The 25,162-nt window shown below is 44.1% G+C and overlaps 1 protein-coding gene across 1 annotated transcript; it reads right to left on the minus strand.

Annotated features, from left to right (window-relative positions):
- Positions 1 to 493: 493 nt before the first annotated feature.
- On the minus strand, positions 494 to 23,066 carry LOC143114147 (mitochondrial carrier homolog 1-like). The gene is made up of 13 exons (XM_076275627.1): positions 22,780 to 23,066; positions 14,019 to 14,103; positions 13,694 to 13,800; positions 11,976 to 12,053; positions 11,575 to 11,632; positions 11,317 to 11,368; positions 10,927 to 10,986; positions 10,593 to 10,686; positions 6,709 to 6,756; positions 5,424 to 5,491; positions 3,696 to 3,771; positions 1,308 to 2,442; positions 494 to 1,013 (listed from the first exon to the last, which is right to left on the minus strand). Exons 1-12 carry the CDS (start codon positions 22,945 to 22,947, stop codon positions 2,365 to 2,367), a joined length of 972 nt encoding a protein of 323 aa, XP_076131742.1. The 5' UTR covers positions 22,948 to 23,066; the 3' UTR covers positions 494 to 1,013; positions 1,308 to 2,364.
- Between the last annotated feature and the right edge of the window lie 2,096 nt (positions 23,067 to 25,162).

The following is a 25,162-nucleotide window of genomic DNA, read 5'->3' on the forward strand; positions in this document are numbered from 1 at the left end:
ATCTGCTCCAGGGTGTGTTCCTCTGCAGGGTAGTGGGTAGGGGCTGGTGGTCAGGAGACAGAGGAGACGATCAATGAAGGCTCTGAGAGGAACTCTACTAAAGGATCATCAACTCCTCATTTCAGCACTGCGGTAACCATCCCATCATATGATGCAGTGACCATTAATATTAGCTAGATATGGGGACACACACTCACAGAACTCTACTAAGGGATCATCACCTGGTCACGCCTACCTTGTGGAAACCACACCATGATATAGTGATGCTCTGTGAGCATAGATGCAAGGTAGATATGTCCACCTCAGGTAGATATGTCCACATCAGGTAGATATGTCCACCTCACATCAGGTAGATATGTCCACACCAGGTAGATATGTCCAACTCAGGTAGATATGTCCACACCAGGTAGATATGTCCACCTCAGGTAGATATGTCCACATCAGGTACTGTAGATATGTCCAACTCAGGTAGATATGTCCACACCAGGTAGATATGTCCACACCAGGTAGATATGTCCACCTCAGGTAGATATGTCCACCTCAGGTAGATATGTCCACACCAGGTAGATATGTCCACCTCAGGTAGATATGTCCACACCAGGTAGATATGTCCACACTATCATGTGCTCACACTCACAGATCAGACTCATTTAAACATCACTGGTGCTGATCAAAGCATCTACAGCTGCAGAGCCATAAGGCATCCAACTCTGGGGCACACCTAGGACACACCTGGGACACACCTGGGGCACACCTGGGACAGACCCAGGCCAAGAGGCAAGATCTAGACCAGATCAAATCCAAATCCAGACCAGTTTCAGACCAAGATCAAGTCAAAACCAGACCAGATCAATACCAGATCAAATCCAGACCAGAGCTAGATTAAGAGCAGTAGCAGGCCAGGTCTAAACCAGAGCTAGATTAAGACCAGTAGCAGGCCAGGTCTAAACCAGAGCTAGTGGCGGCGTGGGGAATGATGTGGGTTGTGGAATGAGAACTGAAACCACAGTGACCTGCTCGGCGCAACACAGGACCTGGGACAGACCCAGACCACTGCAGGACATGCTGTGCGCTACACAGGACCTGGGACAGACCCAGACCACCGCAGGACATGCTGTGCGCTACACAGGACCTGGGACAGACCCAGACCACCGCAGGACATGCTGTGCGCAACACAGGACCTGGGACAGACCCAGACCACCGCAGGACATGCTGTGCGCAACACAGGACCTGGGACAGACCCAGACCACCGCAGGACATGCTGTGCGCTACACAGGACCTGGGACAGACCCAGACCACCGCAGGACATGCTGTGCGCTACACAGGACCTGGGACAGACCCAGACCACCGCAGGACATGCTGTGCGCTACACAGGAAGACAACAACAACAACAACAACAACACAAACTAAATGAAATGAAACAAAACAGAAGATTAAAAAAAAGGTTTTGGCATGAACATGGTACAAGAAACCAACAAGAAAGTGATAAGTGATGAAAAGTTATATTAAAAACTATAAATACAAAAATAAAGCTGTGAAAGGGGAAAAAAATCAATAATATTCAGTAATAAAGATTTAAATAAATGAGTGCAACGGCCGGTAGATTGATCACGAGTTAGATGACTGTGTCCAGTCCACGGGAGACCACACTGAAGTGGCTCTGTGATCAATATGTCATTAAAAAGCAACTTTGAGTCTGACATGTTACGGATCAGACGATACAGCAACAGAACACAACGGAAGAGAAACCCGCCCTGCGAGAGGACCACACCGCACCCCTGCAGGTATGTATGCAGGTCAGACCAGCGGGGGGCGCTAGCGCTACAGGGCACTGCAGCGGGCATGGCCCATGACTGGAGTACACTGGCACTGATGCAGGGAGGGCATGGAGATGGCACACATGCACAGAGACCAGAGGAGGAGGAGAGGAGGAGAGAGGGATGAGAAGAAGGAGGAGAGGAGAGGAGAGAGGGAGAAAGGGATGAGGAGGAGAAGTGGGAGTGGGAAAGGGATGGGGAGAGGAGAAGAAGGAGTGGGAGAGGAGAGAGGGATGAGGAGGAGAAGTTAAGAGGCTGAAGATAAAGATGAAGGAAAAAAGAGAAGGAGGATGAGAAAAAAGGAGTGAGGAGGAGGCGGAGGAGAAGAGAAGGGGCGCTCGGTAGATGTGGGGTTATTCCTGAGAGAAGGGGTCACAGCACGTGCTAGGATTAGGGTGAAGGTCAATGAAAAGGTCAATGGCCAAGGTCAAAGGGCACCTTGGGTTATTAGTCAGAGTTCAGGTGATGTCACAGGGAGAGGGTGTGGCTTCTCCAGACACAGGACGGGCCCGTCTCAGCTGGGCGGGGCCATTGTTTGTGGGCGTGGCTAATCAACAGGCAGGGTGGTCAGGGCAGTCACAGGCACTCGGCGGAAGAAGAAGCTGGAGCCTCGGAACAGCTGGCCCTGTGGACACACACACACACACACACACACACACACATACACGCGCACACACACACACACACACACACACACACACACACACACACACACACACACACACGCATACACACACACACGCATACACACACACACACGCATACACACACACACACACACACACACAAATATACACACATACACACGCATACACACGCATACACACGCATACACACACACACACGCATACACCATACACACACACACACACACACACACACACACACACACACACACACACACACACACACACACACACACACACACACACACACACACACACATACACACGCATACACACACACACACGCATACACACACACACACGCATACACACACGCACACACAAATATACACACACACACACACACACACACACACATACACACGCACACACACACACACACACACACACACACACACACACACACACGCATACACATGCACACACACACACACACACACACGCATACACACGCACACACACACACACACAAATATACACACACACACACGCATACACACGCGCATACACGCGCACACACACACACACACACACACACACAAACATAAATATACACACACACACACAGCCTGATGCCACACATTGTCCACACTGCCCCATACTGAATGGCCCAGCTTTAGTGTCATGAAAACAATGTTCCCTGAGGGTGTGAATGTGACCTCATTTCCACCCTGCACCCTGGCAGCCTTGCTACCCTGGGGGTTCCTGCCAAGGCTGTGAGTGACAGGAGGGTGGAGGGTGATGACACAGCACCCCTCTAATGAAACACATCTGGCTGCTTTTGGAGACAAACACAAATATTGTGCAACTAAACACCTTGAGACAGAGCTCTGCAGTGTGTGTGTGTGTGTGTGTGTGTGTGTGTGTGTCTGTCCTTGTGTGTGTGTGTGTGTGTTTGTGCTTATCCTTATGTGTGTGTGTGTGTGTGTCCTTATATGTGTGTGTGTGTGTGTGCGTGTGTGTGAGTGTGTGTGCGTGTGTGTGTGTGTGTCCTTATATGTGTGTGTGTGTGTGTGTGTGTGTGTGTGTGTGTGTGTGTGTGTGTGCGTGTGTGTGAGTGTGTGTGAGTGTGTGTGTGTGTGTGTGTGTGTGTCCTTATATGTGTGTGTGTGTGTGTGTGTGTGTGTGTGTGTGTACGTCTGTGTGTGTGCATGCATGTGTGTGTGTGTAGACTTTGTGAGAAAGGCTTCACCTGTTGGCTGAGGTGGCTGAAGCAGTGGACCCAGGACTTGAAGAGTGGGGAGTGGGGGGGCAACCCAGCTGCCAGACTACAGGAGAGCAGAGACAACTCATCACAACACCTCAATAACGTCAATCCAACCTCATTATAACATCAATCCAACCTCTTTATAACATTAATCCAACCTCATTATAACGTTAATACATCCTCATTTTAACATCAATGCATCCTCATTAGAACATCAACACTCATTAAGGCCGCTTCACAACTCACCTTAACATAACTGCAATGTCACTATAACTTCATTACAATCTTGGCTCTAACATAATTATAACCTGATCATAACCTCAATACAACCTCAAAGCAACCATTTCACGGTCTAAGTGATCGCTATGGCCTGGGATGTACTTGCTTTTACAAAACATACGCATACGTATCTTGACTGCCACACGTATCTTTTAACAACACCTACGTGGCGTACGCATCATGAATGCCACGCGTATTTTTTGTCTGTTTGGTGCATCGAGTGTGCATGGCCTCCAAACTCAATTTGAATATGAACATTGGGGGCAATAGTTTAGTTTGAGAGTGTACACGATCATGCAAGGCTGGCTTGAAGTACAACTCTGGGTCTGGATTCTGCGTCTGACCCCAAGTGATGCCTCCAGTAACATGGCCAATGGCTGCATAGTAATGAAGCAAAGTTTTGATCACAACGCAGCCAGCTGTGCAAGCCAACGCGTGTGAAGGCGTGTGAGCGCGTGTGAAGGCGTGTGAAGGTGTGTGAACGTGTGTGAACGCATGTGAACGCATGTGAAGGCATGTGAAGGTGTGTGAAGGTGTGTGAACGTGTGTGAACGCATGTGAAGGCATGTGAAGGTGTGTGAACGTGTGTGAGCGCATGTGAAGGCATGTGAGTGTGTGTGAAGGCATGTGAAGGTGTGTGAAGGCGTGTGAACGTGTGTGAGTGCGTGTGAGCGCATGTGAGCGCATTTGCAGACGTGTGAGCGCATGTGAATGCGTGTGAGTGTGTGTGAAGGCGTGTGAACGTGTGTGAAGGTGTGTGAGTGTGTGTGAAGGCGTGTGAACGTGTGTGAAGGTGTGTGAACGTGTGTGAGCGCATTTGCAGACGTGTGAGCGCATGTGAAGGCGTGTGAACGCGTGTGAGTGCGTGTGCAGGGATGGACTACTGCACGGGCCTACCAGGCCCAGGCCCAGGGGCCCAAGGGGTCAGGGGGCCCTGAAGCTCAAGCCTTTGCATGGAATCATTGCCTCAATATCAACAAATCAGGATGTAGGCTATGAGTCTGATTGAATTTAGTATTGGCCATCCCCAAAATGCACCAGAATACAGGAAATCACATCAAACAAATTAAACATTTTCTGGGGGAGGACCCCGGAAAGATGCGTGTGAGCGCGTGGTCATAAAGATGCGTGTGAACGCGTGGTCATAAAGATGCGTGTGAACGCGTGGTCATAAAGATCTGTGTGAACGCGTGGTCATAAAGCAAGTCTATTCCAGCCTTAGGATGCTCCTCTCAAGTTCAGGCTCAGAACAGGAACCCACTGATCTGGGCTCAGAACAGGAACCCACTGATCTGGGAGCAGCCTCTCTGTCCTACTGGTTCTATGTGTGTTCTGTCTATGTTCCGTTTGATACCGCTGCAGTACAGGAACAAGGGGAACAGGGGAATATCTTTTAGAACACCACAGGACTTTCCCACAATCCTCTCTGCTCACCCGCAGTTGTTGACCGCCATCAGATCAGCCACCAACATGAATGGATATGTTAGCACGCTCACGGCGATCTGCATGAACACACACACACACACACACACACACACACACACGTATTTAGGAAACAGTTTTGCAAGGGATCTATAGAGAAATAAATGGTGTACTGAGGTTAGTGTGCTGATCAGTGTACTGAAGTATGTATACTGAGTATGCAGTACTAAGGTGAGTAGGCAGTACTGAGGTGAGTATGCAGTACTGAGGTGAGTGTAGGTGATGCAGTACTGAGGTATGTATGCAGTACTGAGGTATGTATGCAGTACTGAGGTGAGTATGCAGTACTGAGGTGAGTATGCAGTACTGAGGTGAGTGTATTGAGGTGAGTATGCAGTACTGAGGTGATGCAGTACTGAGGTGAGTATGCAGTACTGAGGTTAGTGTACTGAGGTGAGTGTGCAGTACTGAGGTGAGTATGCAGTACTGAGGTGAGTATGCAGTACTGAGGTGATTATGCAGTACTGAGGTGATTATATAGTATTGAGGTGAGTATATAGTACTGAGGTGAGTATGCAGTACTGAGGTGAGTATGCAGTACTGAGGTGAGTATATAGTATTGAGGTGATTATGCAGTACTGAGGTGAGTATATAGTATTGAGGTGAGTATGCAGTACTGAGGAGAGTATGCAGTACTGAGGTGATGCAGTACTGAGGTGATTATATAGTATTGAGGTGAGTATATAGTACTGAGGTGAGTATGCATTACTGAGGTGAGTATGCAGTACTGAGGTGAGTATATAGTACTGAGGTGAGTATGCATTACTGAGGTGAGTATGCAGTACTGAGGTGATGCAGTACTGAGGTGAGTATGCAGTACTAAGGTGAGAATATAGTATTGAGGAGAGTATGCAGTACTAAGGTGAGAATATAGTATTGAGGAGAGTATGCAGTACTGAGGTGATGCAGTACTGAGGTGATGCAGTACTGAGGTGAGTATATAGTATTGAGGTGAGTATGCAGTACTGAGGTGACTATGCAGTACTGAGGTGAGTATGCAGTACTGAGGTGAGTATATAGTATTGAGGAGAGTATGTATGTATGTATTGAGGTTAGTATACTGATTAATGTACTGTAGTTAGTATACTGATTAATCTACTGTAGTTAGTGTACTGAGGTTAGTATACTGATTAATCTACTGTAGTTAGTGTACTGAGGTTAGTATACTGATTAATGTGCTGTAGTTAGTGCACTGAGGTTAGTATACTGATTAGTGTGCGGGTAAGCGTGTACTCACCCCCATCACAAACTTGGTGTAGCTCCTGACAGCAGGGGCCTGGCTGAACTGTAAGAGGAGACAGAGACATAGAAGATCAGAGCAGTCTGACTCCCACACAGCTGGAGCAAAGACCTTTACATCCCCATGTACATTCCCCTATACACTCACATTCCCCTATACATTCCCCTTTACATTCCCCTATACATTCACCTATACAGTACATTCCCCTATACATTGCCCTTTACATTCACCTATACATTCCCCTATACATTCACATATAGATTCACATTCCCCTTTACATTCACCTATACATTCCCCTATACATTCCCCTTTACATTCACCTTTACATTTACACTTTTTCATTTAGCAGAGACTTATACTCAAAACTAGTTACTAAAATGAGGAATAACATTCGAGCTACATTTCAGAGTAGACCTTCGTTAATACTAAGACCTAGGAAATTGTTAATACTAATGATGTTTAGGGTTGAGTTCCTCCAATTCCCACACTCAGTATAAGTAAGTATAACTATATATACTCTTTTCATCCCGTGAGGGAAATTTGGTCTCTGCATTTATCCCAATCCATGAATTAGTAGGCCCTTTCACACTGGCAAAATCGCCGCGATTTTATGTACCAGAATCGTGGAACGACTGTCCCTTTCACATAGACAGAGGCGGAATGGCGGAACAAATTGTCTCGCCAAATTTACTACCAAGCCCCCTAGACATTTTGCCTAGTTTTTTCGTTCTGCCACCAGTGTGAATGGGTCAAGGCGGAAAGGGGAATCTGGTCGGGCAATTCAATGCTATGTCCAGCCCACCACAGGAGATTGCAAATAAATCTAACTGATCAAAAGCAGCAATCGCAGAGACAGCACATTATGTCAATCTATAAATTCACAAAGTCTCCAGTCATTCAATGCCTGCTAGAGTTGACTGTAGCTTGGAATGCAATCAGTTGCCATAATAGGCTATCTTAAAATCCAGCGATAAAACAAAGCATGAACTCATGAGCGTCTGTCTGCCCTATATTTATATCCTCTGATTGTAATGCTTATCTAGGCGATATTTGTAAAATTTATTTTGTATTTGGCCTGTTATAAAATCATGTAGACTTATTGAACAATTGAAACACATTAGGAACCGCAAAGTTGGAGACATGCATAAAGACATTGCTGCAAATTTAAAACCGGATAACTCTGGAATGGCTGACTATGCAGGGGAATGCTTTACACCTTCATGTTAGGTAAGGTTTGCTGTTTATTCTGATATATGGTTTGTCATGTGTTGAGGGAAAGTTTGCAAAGTATTCCACCAAGATGAATGGGTAGGGAGACGGGCGCAAAAAAATATGATTAAATTAGTGCTGTCAGTTAAACGCGTTATTAACGGCGTTAACGGAAACCTATTTTAACGGCGTCAATTTTTTTATCGCGAGATTAACGTTCATTTTGGTGTAACAAACTTTGTAGTTTTTTCACATGCTGTTGCAACAACTAGTAACGTTAGAACTACAACACCACACCGATCTAGCCAGACCCGAAACTAAACAATATGCACTGACGAACAGAACGTCAGAGAATGTCTAATAAGGGGAGAACTGCCACTCTCGGAAAACTTCCGGTTTCTGAACTGGTTGCAGTTCCTTCTGTGGTTCTACATGACGGCGCTCGTCCACGAGTGCAGAATGCAAGGAGGTCTATGGAGCTGTACCCCTCAAAATCCACTTTTCTGTGCTGCACATACTAGGTTGGGCTAACGAGCCGGCCAAAGAGTAGTAGCCTAGGCTGACGCATTAGTCGTGTGCCGCCAAAGATTTTTTCACCGTCACTTGTTCTGTTATCAACATTCCTCTTTGGCTGCTACTATTTGCGATGCACTCTGCTTTCGACATTCATTTACATTAGATTCCATTCTTTTCAATACAACTCCGCACACCAGCATCGCACTTTGCAGCCGTGTAAATCACGATTCAGTTATATTTGGTCGCTGCTCCATAAAATCCATTGTATATCCAGTGTTTGCCTGTTAAAAACTTCGGCGTTGATGTGTGTGGCAAGTGACAGTGCACCATAGACTGTAGGCCTATAAAATGGCAATGCACTCATGTTGAAAAGTTCCTTATTTTCAACTGAACTCAAAGATAATGAACATAGTATGAATATAATATTTTGTAATGTGTGTAGGCCTACATTTTGTGCATGCACTTCTGCAGTAGCATTTATTTCAGTTTATATCAGCTATATTTCTGAAGAATATATTGTGTTGCCTCAGGTCTGCTGCACATCTTTTGAAATTTGATTTGAAATAAAGTTCAGTTAATAAAGTAACTTGCTTTGCTTTCATTTGAATCCCAATCAAGATAAACAATAATTGCTTTATTGTTAATATGGACCCCTGGAAAGTTCAGAAATGCAAAATAATAGAATTTTAATCATATGATAAAATATGTGATTAATCGTGATTAACTATAGGAATTCAGCGATTAATCGTGATTAAAAATTTCGCAAGTAGTTCAGCAAATTTGGGTGGGACAGAAATACCATTACAGAGCAGCAGCTCTGGCCATATCGGCTCTGGCTCACATGATGTACTGCTTTAAATGCATTATCGCTTCACTACCCAACACGCGAACAAGAAAGAAAAGAAAAAAGAAACCAATGTGCTTATGTCGCGATTTCCGATAGGCCCAGGCCTAGAGAAAAGACAGCTATGGTAACCTAACAATTAGGATTTGCTTTGCCTACACTGCTGTTTGGTTGTCCCAAACTTTGAGACGATCCATACTCGCATTAACTGAATCTTATCAACCCGAACTGCGATGTTGAGTGACAGGATGCAATGCCTAATAATCTCACTGCCTTCGGCATAACTGCTAACAGTGCACCTAGGCCTACTGTTAAACACCTGAAAAATATTAAGCTGCTGTTTTCTTTTTATGACGAGCACTTGGCCTACGCTTGAATGATTTATGACTGAATGGAACGTTGCGTTTTTAAAGAACTGCTTATCACGTCGTGTGACAAAGTTTGCACTAATCATCATCTTCTAATGTATCCTTATGTTGAGATGTCTGTTCTCTTTGCCCTAGGCTATCATTTGTGCGCGAAGCATGTTTCAATTAAGACAGTACACAAGCTATTTTTATTGTTGTAATATTGAACGATGTCATGAATAAATTGTACACACATTGTACGGCCAAGGCAAGGGGCAACTCTTCTCTTCAATTTCCCTTCCAAATTACGTTTTATTGTCTGAAGACATCTATCGCAAGAATTTAACATTCTAACAGCAACAGCAAAGCAAATGCAAGCTGACCAAATGGCAGTCGGTTCTCCCGCCATGGTTTTTGAAATCACACACCTGCTATATCTAAAGGCCCACGGACATAAGGCCTACGACTATCACTCTACACGCCCCCTGTTGCACATCACAATTTAATTTACTATAGCTGATCCTGCCTCCTGGCTCCCCAAAATGCCGCATCATGTGAACAGATCAGCAGGCCGGCAAATTTTCACCTCGCTTTCAGACACAAAAAGACGGCAAAAAGACGTCCCCTCTTCCCGCAAATTTAGCGTGATCTCTGTGTGAAAAGGCCTAGTGAAACACAGTCAGCACACAGTGTACACACAGTGAGGTGAAGCACACACTAATCCCGGCGCAGTGAGCTGCCTGCAACAACAGCGGCGCTTGGGGAGCAGTGAGGGGTTAGGTGCCTTGCTCAAGGGCACTTCAGCCGTGCCTACTGGTCGGGGTTCAAACCGGCAACCCTCCGGTTACAAGTCCAAAGCGCTAACCAGTAGGCCACAGCTGCCCCTACCACTCATACCCAAGTCCTGTAAACACACTGGCCCAGACAAGTGTGTGTGTGTGTGTGTGTGTGTGTGTGTGGCTTACGCTGTCGTCCACTGCATAGGTATTGATGAAGTGAGCCAGCAGGTTACAGCACCACAGGAACATGACCTCTCCTAGAACATGGGGCACCAGACCTCTACACTCACACACACACACACACACACACACACAGTTACATAATCAACACCAATGAGGATATCTACTATGAATTTCTACTATAAAGTGCTATGTTCCCAGACAATTATCACTAAGAACCATTTCAAAATCAGTCATCACACCATGCTGATAGAAACAGCTGTTGTCACCATGACAACATGCTGATGTTGACGCTAAGTCACCATGACAACATGCTGATGTTGACGCTGCAGTCACTCACACAAAGAAGCCGCTGAGACCCTCCTCCTGGAAGATCTTCATGATACTGCTGAACAGACCCCTGCCACAGAAACACACACATGCATGCACGCGCACGCACACACACACACACACACACACACGCACGTACACACACACAAACACACGCACACACACACACACATACACACACACGCACACACACATACACACGCACACACCCCCCCCTCCCTCACACACACACACACACGCACACGCACGCACACACGCACGCGCGCACACACACACACACACACACACACACACACAAAACACAAAATGCTTGAGGTCAACACACACACGGTGCTCCATCACACACACAGCTTAAGAGCAGCATCATGCACGTGTGATGTGAGATAGCAAGCGGATCTACCTGTATTTGACCTCCCGCCCCACAAACTGGGCCATGCAACGCACAGAGATCACTGGAGAGGACACACACACACACACACACACACACACACACACACACTTAGAGACATGAAGTGAAGTTCACAAGAGATTTGAGAGTGTAAACATGTATGTATGTATGTATGTATGTATGTATGTATGTATGTATGTGTGTGTGTGTGTGTGTGTGTGTGTTTGCATGCATGCATATGTGTGTGTGGGTGTGTGTATATGTCAGTACCGTGGAAGGGGTGAGTTGCTATCCTGGACAGGCACTGCACTATCATCTCCTGGGAGGTCTGTGAAAACAAGAACCCATCAGAACCCGACAGAACCCTTCTGAACCCATCAGAACCCGACAGAACCCATCAGAACCCTTCAGAACCCTTCTGAACCCAACAGAATCCAACAGAACCCTTCTGAACCCTTCAGAACCTAACAGTGTTCTGACATTCCGAGACCACAAACTACAGAGCATCACTCTTCGAGTTCAGCTCTTTCCTATCTGTGTGTGTGTGTGTGTGTGTGTGTGTGTGTGTGTGTGTGTGTGTGTGCGTGTGTGTGTGTGTGTGCGTGTGTGTGTGCGTGTGTGTGTGTGTGTGCGTGTGTGTGTGTGTGTGTGTGTATGTACGTGTAGCTCACCTCTCTCATCACTTTCCTCAGTGATGTCTTCAGGTCGTCTCTGGTGGGCATGCTCTCTGCCTCCTTGGCTGGGATAGCCTGCACACACACACACACACACAAACACACACACACACACAAACACAGTGTTATATTCTGATGTATCTATCTATCTATCTATTTATCTATCTATCCATCTATCTATCTTATATTAACTTTATTCACCTTATATTAACTTCACTCTGGCCGGACTCAGTGTTAATTTCTGATGTATGTATGTATCTTATATTAATGTATCTTTATTAATTTAATTCAATAATCAAGGCATACATCCCCAACCGCCCACTGCAGTCTTCTCATGACCGTCTGTTATGTCGACCAGTCATAAACACTAGGTCTAATTCAAGACTCTATTCCTCAGTGGTTTCATGTTGGTGGCATGAGTTGCCCAGTGCTCTCCGTTCCTGTGGTAGTTTTGGGTCGTTTAAGAGGGGTCTAAAGACATTCCTATTCAACATGTACTTAGTTCTTTAAGCGCTTCTTATGCATTATGGTTTGTATAATATTGTTTTATTTCCATTAGGCTGTTGATTAATTTGACATTATTGTTTATTATTGATATTCTCCTTAATATAGTCTTACCATGTCATTGTTTTTTATATATTACTGATTGAATGGACATTATTGTTTATTATTGCTTTCCCCTAATTTTCATTGCTTATTTTATTAGGCTATTGATTGAATTGACATTGTTGTTTATTATTGCTATTCTCCTTATTATAGTTTGACCAACATTCTAATCTGTTCCCTGTTATATTTTAAATATTATGTTGTTTTTGTATTTGTGTGTCGCTTTGGACAAAGGCATCTGCAAAATCCCATAACCATAACCATAACCATAACCACAACCATAACCACAACCATAACCATAACCATAACCATAACCACAACCATAACCATAACCATAACCATAACCACAACCATAACCATAACCATAACCATACCCATAACCACAACCATAACCACAACCATAACCATAACCATATTAACTTTATTAACCTTATTAACTTCACTGTGGCCAGACTCAGTGTTAAATTCTGATGTATGTATCTATCTTATATTAACTTTATTAACTTCACTCTGGCCAGACTTAGCCCACTTGGTGCGTCTGACTTAGCTTATCTGACTGACTTAGTTTCAGTTTCACTGTTGTCAAACTCGCACCCTCAGTGTCTTTAAGGTGACTTTGTGTGTGTGTGTGTGTGTGTGTTATTTATATATTATTCACATAGCTGTGTGTTATTTACTGTATATAGTGTGTTTGAGTGTGTTTGGTGACTGTGTGTGTGTGTGTGTGTGCGTGTGCGTGCGTGTGCGTGCGTGCGTTCGTGCGTGCGTGTGTGTGCATGTGTGTGTCTAACAGGGGAGTGAAGCATGGGGGCATTGAAGGCAGTGTAGGTTTATCCTTCAACTTCCAAAATGCTATTTAATTGTGAGCAGCTCTTGTTGCGGTCAAGCGTTACGTTATTCTGCTTACTGGTATCTTGGCGTTAGCGTTCTGTGCTGCTATCTTGCTAGGCTGTCCGAAACAAATGTCACAGCTGGTACCTTGACGCCTGCTACAAGTGACTCGACTTGAAGGCAGACCCTGTGTGTGTGTGTTTTAGATACAGTAACTGTGTGTTATTTGTGTATTTTATGTAGTGTATTTGAGGTGACTGTTGGAGTGAAACACACACCTGTTTGACCCTGCTGCGCACCACAGTAGATATGGCACTGGACACAATCCGGGGGGAAAGACCCCTGAAAAGCCCACTCTTCCCATCGATGCGCACAATGTGCTGTGCTGCTCACACACACACACACACACGCACGCACACACACACACACATGCGCGCACGCATGCACACGCACGCACGCACACACACACACAAAAAACATTTGTAGTAAAATATTATTCAACTCCGCACTGTGTGTGTGTGTGTGTGTGTGTGTGTGTATGTGTGTGTGTGTGTGTGTGTGTGTGTGTGTGTGTGTGTGTGTGTGTGTCTGTCTGTCGGTCACCATAAGAGAAGAAGCCAGGCAGGTACAACACCTTCCTTCCAAACATGGTGGTACCCACTGTAGGGGGCAGAGGCTCATGTCCCACCTGAGAAGAGAGAGAGAGAGGAAGAGAGAGAGAGGGAGAGGAAGAGAGAGAGAAAGAGAGGGGAAGAGAGAGAGAGAGAGAATGAGAGGGGGCGAGTGAAAGAGAAAAGAGAGAGAAAGAGAGAGAAAGCCTCAAAAAGAACAAAAGGACACAAAATACACACACTATGCTACTGACAAAAATGTCATTGAAATGAAATGCCAGCTATATGCAGAGGTGGAAAGTAACAAAATACATTTACTCACGTTACTGTATTGAGTAGTTTTTCTGTGTATTTTGTATTTTTTAAGTAGTTTATAAAATCGAACAGAAAGGGAGAGAAAAAAAAACGCGCCCTAAACCACTAGCCTAGTGATAATGATCAGCATGTAGCCTACAACAGGACTGAATCAAGCTGGCGCCATGCAGTCTTTCTGAAGGTGATTGAGATTCAAGCAAACACCATGGGATTTCGTGTTTTGATGTTTGTGCTCACCTTTCTTTGGAAAGAAGTTTATTAGCAGTTGTTTCCCCTCATTTTGATGTCTCTCCTGTTTTGGCCTTTGTTTTTTGTTACCTGACTTGGCTTTCTTGGAGAAAGACATTGCACCAGCAGCACAACAATGAGCGGTCCACTACTAGCGATGCTCAACTAAACAAAAGATAGACTACCTTATGAATCGTGCAGGCGGACTAAACCATTTAGCTCTTTAGCAAGGGAGAGTGAGAGTGACCTTAGACAGTTTTCACTATGTTTTGTATACAAAATCCAGTCAGTCAAACTTTTAAATTTCGTCTGACATTCATTTTGACATTTAATTTGGAAGTTAAAAGCTTCCTGAATGACAAAATGTATTAGTCGCAGTATCAGGTGTGATTTTGACCCATTGTTCTAAACAGATTCCAGGGGTCCCTCTTGTGAATCCTGATCTTTAGTTACTTCCAGAACTGTTTAATTGAACTTAATTGAATTGGCTGCCTTCAAATCTTTCTGGAGCTTTCTCCGAGTGGTCCTTGGCTATTGGAATTGACTATCCTTTTGACTCCCTGGTCAGAAATATTGCGAGGAGATCCTGTGCATGGTTGATGATGCAGTGATGTTCCTGCACTTGCAGATAATGGCTCCCATGCTGCTTACTGGAAGATTCTGAAGTTTTAAAAATGGATCTGTAACCAGTTTCATTGATATGTTTTGCAACAATACGGTTGCAAAGGTCTTGGGAGAGCTTTTATCCATCATGAAATGTTTCTTGTGTGACACCTTGGTAATGAAAACCCTTTTTATAGCCCATCAATATGTAGGCTACTAACCAAGCTTGCACAGATAGAAAGACTCTCTAACTACTTACGGATTCCAGCTCGTTCCTTCCCTTTCCTTGCCTTATGCTTTTTCTTAGCGTGTTTAATACTTTTTCCCTGTGTTATTCCACTTCATTACATGACTCTACTAATGGAGTTGTTTGGATTTTTTATGTGTGGATTACCTGAGTTATTACTAATGCCTGGTGAAAATGTTGTGCCCCCCGTATTCCACTTTTAAAGGGCCCTCTCCTCCATTGGGGCCCTATACTTCACACTTTTCCCCCCCAGTCCAACGCCCTTTAATCTGCTGAACCTTCTGCTCGTTTCCAAATATAAAAAAAACTCTGCAACTCAACATTGGCCTGCCTGCCTCAGATGCCTGTGAGGGGCTTTTCAGTTGTGCTGGATTACTGTTCACTGCAAAGTGACCAAGGATGAGTGCAACTAACTTTGAAAATCAACTACTGCTCAAACTTAAAGGAGAACTCCGGTGATTTTTCACATAGATCTCCATTTCTCAACGTCACCGAGTACCGGGCCATTGTAAAGGGAGGTAAATCACGAGGAGGAGGAATCTGTGTTTACATCCGTGAAGAATGGTGCCGGGACACTGTAGTAGTATGCAAACACTGCTCACCACTGGCAGAGTTTATGATCATAAAGTGCCGTCCTTTTTACCTGCCAAGGGAAATTACTGCGATTCTGCTAGTCGCAGTATACATCCCGCCTACCAACAACAACAACGATAAGAACGCGGCTCTTAGTGAACTGTACCAGGCTGTCAGTGAACAACAGACGGCACACCCAGACGGTTTCACCATCTTCACTGGAGATTTTAACCATGCTAACCTTAAAACTGTACTTCCAAAGCTACACCAGCATGTTGATTTTCCAACAAGAGGAGATAACATCCTGGACCTGGTCTACACTACACACAAAGGAGCATACAAAGCCACCCCCCTCCCCCACATTGGACTTTCAGACCATATCACTGTTATGCTAATGCCCGCATACAGACAAAGGGTAAAAGTGAACAAACCGGTTCGCAAGCAGGTAAAAGTGTGGCCTGAGGGAGCCTCCGATGCTCTTCAAGACTGCTTTGACACAACAGACTGGGAAATGTTTAAGCAGGCAGCCACTTACAACAACCAGACAGACATAGAGGAGTATACAGACACTGTAACCTCTTACATCACCAAGTGCATCGATGATGTGACCCACACAAAAGACATCATCACTCGGGCTAACTGGAAGCCATGGCTGACAGGGGATGTCCTCAGGCTGCTGAGGGCCAGAGACAAAGCCTACAGAGCTGGGGATGAAACTGGCATGAGAACAGCGAGAGCCAACCTGTCCCGTGGCATCAAGGAAGCAAAAAAGGAATACACTCACAAGATAACCACCCACTTCAAAGACAGCAGGAACGCACAAAGCCTATGGCAGGGCATTCAGGCCCTCACGGACTACAAGCCCGCGCCACAGAGCTGCGAGAGCAACATCCCTCTGCTCAACAACCTGAACCGCTTCTTTGCTCGCTTTGAAGCACAAAACAGCACCTGCCCACAGAAGACCCATCCCCCTCTACATGAGCAGCCCCTGTGCCTCTCTGCCGACAGCGTGAAGAGGACACTTGCTGCTATCAACACCCGTAAGGCAACAGGTCCAGACAACATCCCTGGTCGTGCGCTGAAGGACTGCGCAGGGGAGCTTAAGGATGTCTTCACAGACATCTTTAACACTTCCCTGAAGCAAGCCATCGTCCCATCTTGTTTCAAAGCTGCCACCATCATACCTGTGCCGAAGAAAACTGCTCCATCCTGCTTCAATGACTACCGCCCTGTGGCACTGACACCCATCATCATGAAGTGCTTTGAGCGGCTTGTCATGTCACATATCAAATCCATTCTCCCCCCCACCCTGGACCCCTTCCAGTTTGCATACCGAGCCAAACGGTCTACAGAGGATGCAATCTGCTCTGCCCTCCACCCAGCCCTCACCCACCTGGAAAAAAGAGACTCATATGTGAGATTGCTGTTTATAGACTTCAGTTCTGCATTCAACACCATAATACCACAACAACTCATCTGCAAACTTGACAAACTGGGACTCAGTACCTACCTCTGCAACTGGCTACTGGACTTCCTCTGTCAGAGGCCTCAAGTAGTACGTGTTGGCAACAATACCTCAAGCAGCATCACACTGAGCACAGGGGCCCCCCAAGGCTGCGTGCTCAGTCCGCTGCTCTTCACCCTGCTGACGCATGACTGCACTGCAACCTACAGCAACAATCACATAGTGAAATTTGCTGACGACACAACTCTGGTGGGTCTCATCACCAAGGGCGACGAGACTCAATACAGGTTGGAGGTCGACCATCTGACCACGTGGTGCAGGGACAACAACCTCCTGCTGAACGTCAGCAAGACCAAAGAGATTGTTGTTGACTTCCGGAGAGGTCACACCCAACACCTGCCACTGACCATCGACGGTGCTGTGGTGGAGAGAGCGAGCAGCACCAAATTCCTGGGGGTGCACATCAGTGAAGACCTCTCCTGGACCACCAACACAGCATCACTGGCGAAGAGAGCTCAGCGCCGCCTGTACTTCCTGCGGAAACTCAGGCGAGCAAGTGCTCCACCAGCCATCATGACCACATTCTACCGAGGCACCATTGAGAGCATCCTCTCCAGCTGTATCGCTGTGTGGGGCGGAAGCTGCACTGAATACAACAGGAAAGCCCTGCAGCGCATAGTGAACACAGCTGGAAGGATTATTGGTGCTTCACTCCCCTCCCTGAAGGACATTTACACCACCCACCTCACCCGCAAGGCGACCAAAATTGTGAGTGATGCAAGTCACCCCGCTCACAATCTGTTTGATCTACTGCCCTCTGGGAAGAGGTACAGAAGCCTGCGCTCCCGCACTACCAGACTCACCAACAGCTTCATACACCAAGCTGTTAGGATGCTGAACTCTCTCCCTCCTCTCCCCCCTCCACCCTCAGCTACATAACATCCTGGACATTGGACCCACAAATGGCCGCCTGCACCACTCCACTTGCACACTTGTACACTTTGCAACTTGTTGTTGTTGTCCTGGAAACACAACACTTCTGCTGCTCTTACATAACTTGCACCACTATGCCACTTTATTTCTTACTTAGGTCAAACAGAACTACCTCAGCCTCTTATTGGCCTGACTTTGCACTAGTATTTTATTTTATTGACTGTCTATGCACAATTTCAACCAAATTTTGCTGCTCTTATTTTTTCATTATATGTGCCCTCTTATTTACTTATTTACTTACTTTTTTGTTTACTTGAATGTTATGTTTGTCTGTGGACTTAAAATTGTTAAAATATGTCTTGTCTCCACCGTGGGATAGTGAGAAACGTAATTTCGATCTCTTTGTATGTCTGGAACATGTGAAGAAATTGACAATAAAGCAGACTTTGACTTTGACTTTGACTTTGACTTTGATACTGTCAGTATGAACAAAACTGAAACAATTGGTTTTACCTAGCTCAAGTTGCTGCAGCTACAGCGCTACACACTGGGAGCATGAACATGGCTGCCTTAGCTGCTGGCTGCAGCAACTCGAGCTAGGACCAAAGTCCTTTTAGCAAGTACCTCCACTCTGCGGCCATATTGCAACGCTTTTTGGGCACTTATCGGGCATCTATTTCGGCAGAAATGTGTGTGCGTAAGGCTTCACGACAAACTAACCCCATGCATTACTATGGAGGATTTTTTGAGTGCTGTAGCCTATCCTCATTAGAAAGTCTCTGGTGAAAATGGTTGTTCTGGTACCACCCCCCCCTCCCCACACACACACACACACACACACACACACACACACACACACACACACACTTAGCATTACATTTGAGTAGGCTGGTAAACTCTGCATGACTTTCACTGAAACAATCAGGAGTGTAACAAACGGCATAGATACAACCATTCAGTTTGAATAGTCATTGTAAGACTAAATTGGATGTCCAATTGGCTGTTCTTCACCCTGAATGACTATAGACAGTACTAGGCTATAACAGCTGACCTGAGTCTGCTAAGACCTAAGAGTAGGATTACCCATGCAGAAACTAGACCTAAGAGTAGGCCTATGCAGAAGTTAGACCCAAGAGGAACCATTCAGAAACTAGAGTGGCTGTGAGAAGATGCCAGAGGCCTTGTATCTCCCGGGCACACGTGTAGTTATCAGTTTATCAGCTGCAGAGCCTGCGCCGTGAACTAAACAATCCGACCGTGGTAAAGTTGGTTTTATATTGGACGTTGGATATTCGACACATTCGAAAAATCTATTTAGCACTGACTATGAGGGTCGAGTTTGTGTCAAACCAACTTTAATGTGTTTGAACAAGGCCTGCCTATATTACACAAAGCTTCTTTTGTCCAAAAACCCATGTTTTGATTTTATGAATTTTTTATGCTGATAAAAAATTTCAATCTATTATGCAGCTTCACCTTTTGACTTATCCATACTAAAACACATCTCCTGAACTCGTCTTACTGCCCTTTCTAGTACACAAAGCTCCTTTTTCCCTAAAACCTACTCTTTGATTTTATACAATTTTTAATGTTAAATGTTTCAAATCTATTATGCGGCTTGCCGTTTTGACCTACCCATGTCAAAACTCATCTGGTGAACTCGGATTACTGCTCTATATAGTACACAAAGCTTCTTTTTCCCAAAAACCCATTCTTTGATTTTTATAAATATTTTTAATGTAAAAAAAAATGCTTTAAATGCTTTAAATCTATTGTGCGGCTTCCACTTTCAACCTACCCATGTTAAAACACATCTGTTACACTCAGCTAACTGCCCTTCATAATACACAAAGCTTCTTTTTTCCAAAAACTCCCTCTTTGATTTTATATTAATATTTTACTATTCAAAAATGCTATAAATCTATTATGCGTCTTGACCTTTTGACCTACCCATGTCAAAACACATCTATTGCACTCAGGTAACTGCCCTACATAGTACAGAAAGCTTATTTTTTTTAAAACTCATTCTTTGATTTTATATAAATGTTTTAATATTCAAAAATGCTATAAATCTATTATGCGACTTCCACTTTCGACCTAGCCATGTTAAAACACATCTCTTGCACTCAGCTAACTGTCCTTCATAGTATACAAAGCTTCTTTTTTCCAAAAACTCCCTCTTTGATTTTATATTTTTTTTTTACTGTAAAAATGTATATAAAATCAAAGAGGGAGTTTTTGGAAAAAAGAAGCTTTGTGTACTATGAAGGGCAGTTAGCTGAGTGCAGCAGATGTTTTTTGACATGAGTAGGTCGAAAGGGGAAGTCGCATAATAGATTTATAGCATTTTTAATAGTAAAAAATTTATATAAAATCAAAGAGTGAGTTTTTGGAAAAAAGAAGGTTTGTGTACTATGTGGGGCAGGTACCTGAGTGCAATAGATGCGTTTTGACTTGGGTAGGTCAAAAGGTCAAGCCGCATAATAGATTTATAGCGTTTGTTGACAGTAAAATATGTATATAAAATCAAAGAGGGAGTTTTTGGAAAAAAGAAGCTTAGTGTACTATGTAGGGCAGTTAGATGAGTGCAGCAGATGTGTTTTGAGATTGGTGGGTCAAAAGGGGATGGCACATAATAGATTTCTAAAAAAAATTTACAGTAATTTTTTTTATGTAAAATCAAAGAGGGAGTTTTTGGAAAAAATAAAGCTTTGTGTACTGTGTAGGGCAGTTACCTGAGTGCAATAGATGTGTTTTGACATGGGTCGGTCAAAAGGTTAAGCCGCATAATACATTTATAGCGTTTGTTGACAGTAAAAAATGTATATAAAATCAAAGAGGGAGTTTTTGGAAAAAAGAAGCTTTGTGTACTATGTAGGGCAGTTAGATGAGTGCAGCAGATGTGTTTTGACATGGGTCGGTCAAAAGGTTAAGCCGCATAATACATTTATAGCGTTTGTTGACAGTAAAAAATGTATATAAAATCAAAGAGGGAGTTTTTGGAAAAAAGAAGCTTTGTGTACTATGTTGGGCAGTTAGATGAGTGCAGCAGATGTGTTTTGAGATGGGTGGGTCAAAAGGGGAAGGCACATAATACATTTATAACATTTTTTTATAGTAAGAAATTTATATAAAATCAAAGAGGGAGTTTTTTGAAAAAATAAGCTTTGTGTACTATGAAGGGCAGTTAGCTGAGTGTAACAGATGTGTTTTAACATGGGTAGGTCGAAAGTGGAAGTCGCATAATAGATTTATAGCATTTTTGAATAGTAAAATATTAATATAAAATCAAAGAATGAGTTTTTGAAAAACAGAAGCTTTGTGTACATATATGTAGGGCAATTAGCTGAGTGCAACAGATGTGTTTTGACATGGGTAGGTCAAAAGGTCAAGCCGCATTATAGATTTAAAGCATTTTTTTTACATTAAAGAATATTTGTAAAATCAAAGAATGGGTTTTGGGGAAAAATAAGCTTTGTGTACTATATAGAGCAGTAATCCAAGTTCACCAGATGTGTTTTGACATGGGTAGGTCAAAAAGGCAAGCCGCATAATAGATTTGAAACATTTAACATTAAAAATTGTATAAAATCAAAGAGCAGGTTTTAGGGGAAAAGAAGCTTTGTGTCCTAGAAAGGGCAGTAAGCTGAGTTCAGGAGATGTGTTTTAGTATGGGTAAGTCAAAAGGTGAAGCCGCATAATAGATTGAAATCTTTTATCAGCATAAAAAATTCATAAAATCAAAACATGGGTTTTTGGACAAAAGAAGCTTTGTGTAATATAGGCAGACCTTGTTTAAACACATTAAAGTTGGTTTGACACAAACTTGACCATGGTAGTCAGTGCTAAATAGATTTTTCGAATGTGTCGAATATCCAACGTCCAATATAAAACCAACTTTACCACGGTAACAATCCGACGTCACACATTACCTAAATATTCACCACAAATGTTTAGGCTACATACATTACAGCATGTTATATTCACATTTCCGTTCGTATTAAAAGGTCTACACACTCCACTGATATTATTATCCAATTTCTCCTTCTGAAAACGAATCCATCCCTTAAGTAGGCTATTAGATATTAAAGAGCTCCCATTAACTTAGCCTAGCCGACTTACTACACTGATCTATACCTTTGTGATGATGAGGCTTATAGCGGTTTTACGGCCATAGCTGTTTATTTATCCGAATGAGATGGCAGCTCGGATAGCGGTGGTTGTTCGAGTCAGTCAGTCAGCAATGCCAACACTGACAGGAGACAGAATGTTCTTATCCACTGGACTGGACAGGACAGTAAGGAGAGGGACAGCGCAGGCGGCAAAGGCTAGGCACGGGAGTAACTGCTTTCTGCCAATAAGTGACCGCATACATCACAGAATCCGTACCTGGATGAGGAGTTTGACATAGAGCAGCGGATGTGTGATTGCTGTGACTCCGGCTCCGAGCAAGATGACAGCCGTGTCTGTGTCCACGGAGCTCGGGCTGCCATCCCGGGGGAAGGAAGGCTCCGGCCGGTCTCGCACCTCACCGGAGAAGTTTTCAGGAGTAGCCATGACCTCCAGCGGCCAAACCTATGATATGGTCTACTGTAAGTGAAACACAACTGAATGTAGTGAGCTGAAATAGTGATAAACAAACGCCCACACTCAGAGCGCAGCGCATTAGCAGCTGATGCTACTTTGAGCTGTAGCATAGTGTCAAACTAAAAGTCTGACACTGAACTGCCCAGTAGAGCAAGAGGTTGAAGCTGTAGCCGGACTGCCATTCGAGTTCTTTAGGCCTAGCCCTACATTTCAACCAATCAAATAAGAAATTCTGACTTGGCTTGAGATTCGCCAAAAATACTCTAAAAGTTCAATTCACAAGATGGTGGGTTAACTCCATAGCCAAGCTGCTTTAATGAAAATTTCTTAAATTTCTTCAAGCGCTATCAGAAACTGTTGTTTTTAACATGGAAAAGAATAGCCGGCAGGGTCATTTTGAAAGAGTCTATGCAGGAATATTGGAAACAGTTTGAAATTAAAACCATAACAGAAGAAGTGGTGTACATTTGCTTCAAAAAAGATAGGCTAGCACTGTCTTTATGCCCCATTGATGTGCCAAATCTATATTTGTCATACCAGGATATTTTTGGATGTAGCCTATTTTGTGGGGGAAATTAAGTGGCAACAGGAGTGACCTGCTTACAGACCCACCATGACAGCATGACACTTGCTATAATAATGTATGTGGCATAGGCAACGGCGACTTTTATTTTGATATAACTAGTCACGTGACTTCGCTACTGGGTACAAGTGCACACGGGTGCCACGGCTTATCAAAAAACAAGGTGGCATCAGGGGCCGCGACTTCATAATAATATAGGCCTAATATAATATAACATAATAATAATAATAATAATAATAATAATACATTTTATTTATAAAGCACTTTTCAAGACACTTAAAAAAGGTCGCTTCACAAAAGGAATTTAAAAATACTGTAGTGAACTGAGCCTAGCTGGTTCATGACTGAACTCCCATGGTGCTGTGCAGTGTATGTGTGTGTGTGTGTAATGTTGATGTTGGTTTTAGTGAGAGTAATTGCGTTTACCTTGTCATGTATGTGTTAGCTGGTATGTTGTACCTCATGTGTTTACCTGGTGTATTGTATGTGACTACCCTGTTTGTGTATCGTGCTTGTTTAATTGACCTCCCTTGTGTTGCATGACGTTCGTGTGTTTTGGTGCATAACCAATAAAACCATTCTGAGACAACTTTGCAGTTTGTTACAATACAGACAATTTACAAACACAAAATAGCCAGTCAATTTTAGTCATCTTTTCACCACAGGGTGCCAGACACCACAGATGATACAGTAATGCAGAAAAATAGGGAACACGCTGTTCTTTTCAAGACCACTTGAGGGCACTGTATCATCAGTATGTGGCTGAGTCGGGGAGTGAGAGAAAAGGCTTTTACCAGTATATTACTTTAATGAGAACAACAGTGGGCAATTAGTTGGGCTGGTGAGAGGTGTGTTTTGGTTTATGAGATGCATTACTGCCTGGGTGATTTATTTACTTAACCTAATGGACTGGCTATACCCAACCCTGATTGGATGTTCTTGGTGAGGGCCTGCTGTTGGAATCAGCTGAGAGTTAAAGAATGGGAGATGAAGTGTTTGGAATCAGCTGAGAGTTCCAGAATGGGAGATGGTGTGTTTGGAATCAGCTGAGAGTTCCAGAATGGGAGATGGTGTGTTTGGATTCAGCTGAGAGTTCCAGAATGGGAGATGGTGTGTTCTTAAGAGACAGATGCAGAGTGAGGGATGTCTGGGGATACTGGAGGTCTACAAATGCTCAAATGCACATAGACATACATCACACACACACACACACACACACACACACACACACACACACATAGGGGTCATTCCACGTCATCCAGGGGCCACGCACTTAGGTCTCAAAAAATCCTGAAAAAATGACCAGGTGTACCTATATGTGTACCTATCTTTTGTAATGATGTAAAGAGTAAACAAGCAAAGGCAAATTTTGCTCTGACGTGATGACCTGAGAGTACCTGAGCACGGGTGGGGATATCCTCTTCAATTTCATATGGAATGACCCATAGGTGTGTACACCCACTTGTGACTGTTGACAAGCAGGAGGGCTTGATGGAACCTCCGTGAGCTCTTAATCCCGTTCCGGCTCCCGTCCCCCGGCCCCTGTGTGGACATTAAGGGTGTCGCTCGCGTTGGCTGACGTGAGTGATCTTTCCGCGCTCA

The sequence above is a fragment of the Alosa pseudoharengus genome, unplaced genomic scaffold (genome assembly GCF_046254945.1).
Source record: "Alosa pseudoharengus isolate Yale_2024_CS ecotype anadromous, Long Island Sound unplaced genomic scaffold, YU_APseudo_1.1 YU_APseudo_1.1_scf_9, whole genome shotgun sequence".
In the NCBI taxonomy this organism is placed as follows: domain Eukaryota; kingdom Metazoa; phylum Chordata; class Actinopteri; order Clupeiformes; family Clupeidae; genus Alosa; species Alosa pseudoharengus.

What these genes read in the sequence shown, in the direction of transcription:
- LOC143114147 (XM_076275627.1), bottom strand. Translation starts at nt 22,947, where the DNA reads ATGGCTACTCCTGAAAACTTCTCCGGTGAGGTGCGAGACCGGCCGGAG. An exon ending in TGAGGAAAGTGATGAGAGAG is followed by an intron (nt 11,633 to 11,975) that starts GTGAGCTACACG and finishes TTGTTTTCACAG; the next exon opens with ACCTCCCAGGAGATGATAGT. An exon ending in CCTATGCAGTGGACGACAGC is followed by an intron (nt 6,757 to 10,592) that starts GTAAGCCACACA and finishes CTCCTCTTACAG; the next exon opens with TTCAGCCAGGCCCCTGCTGT.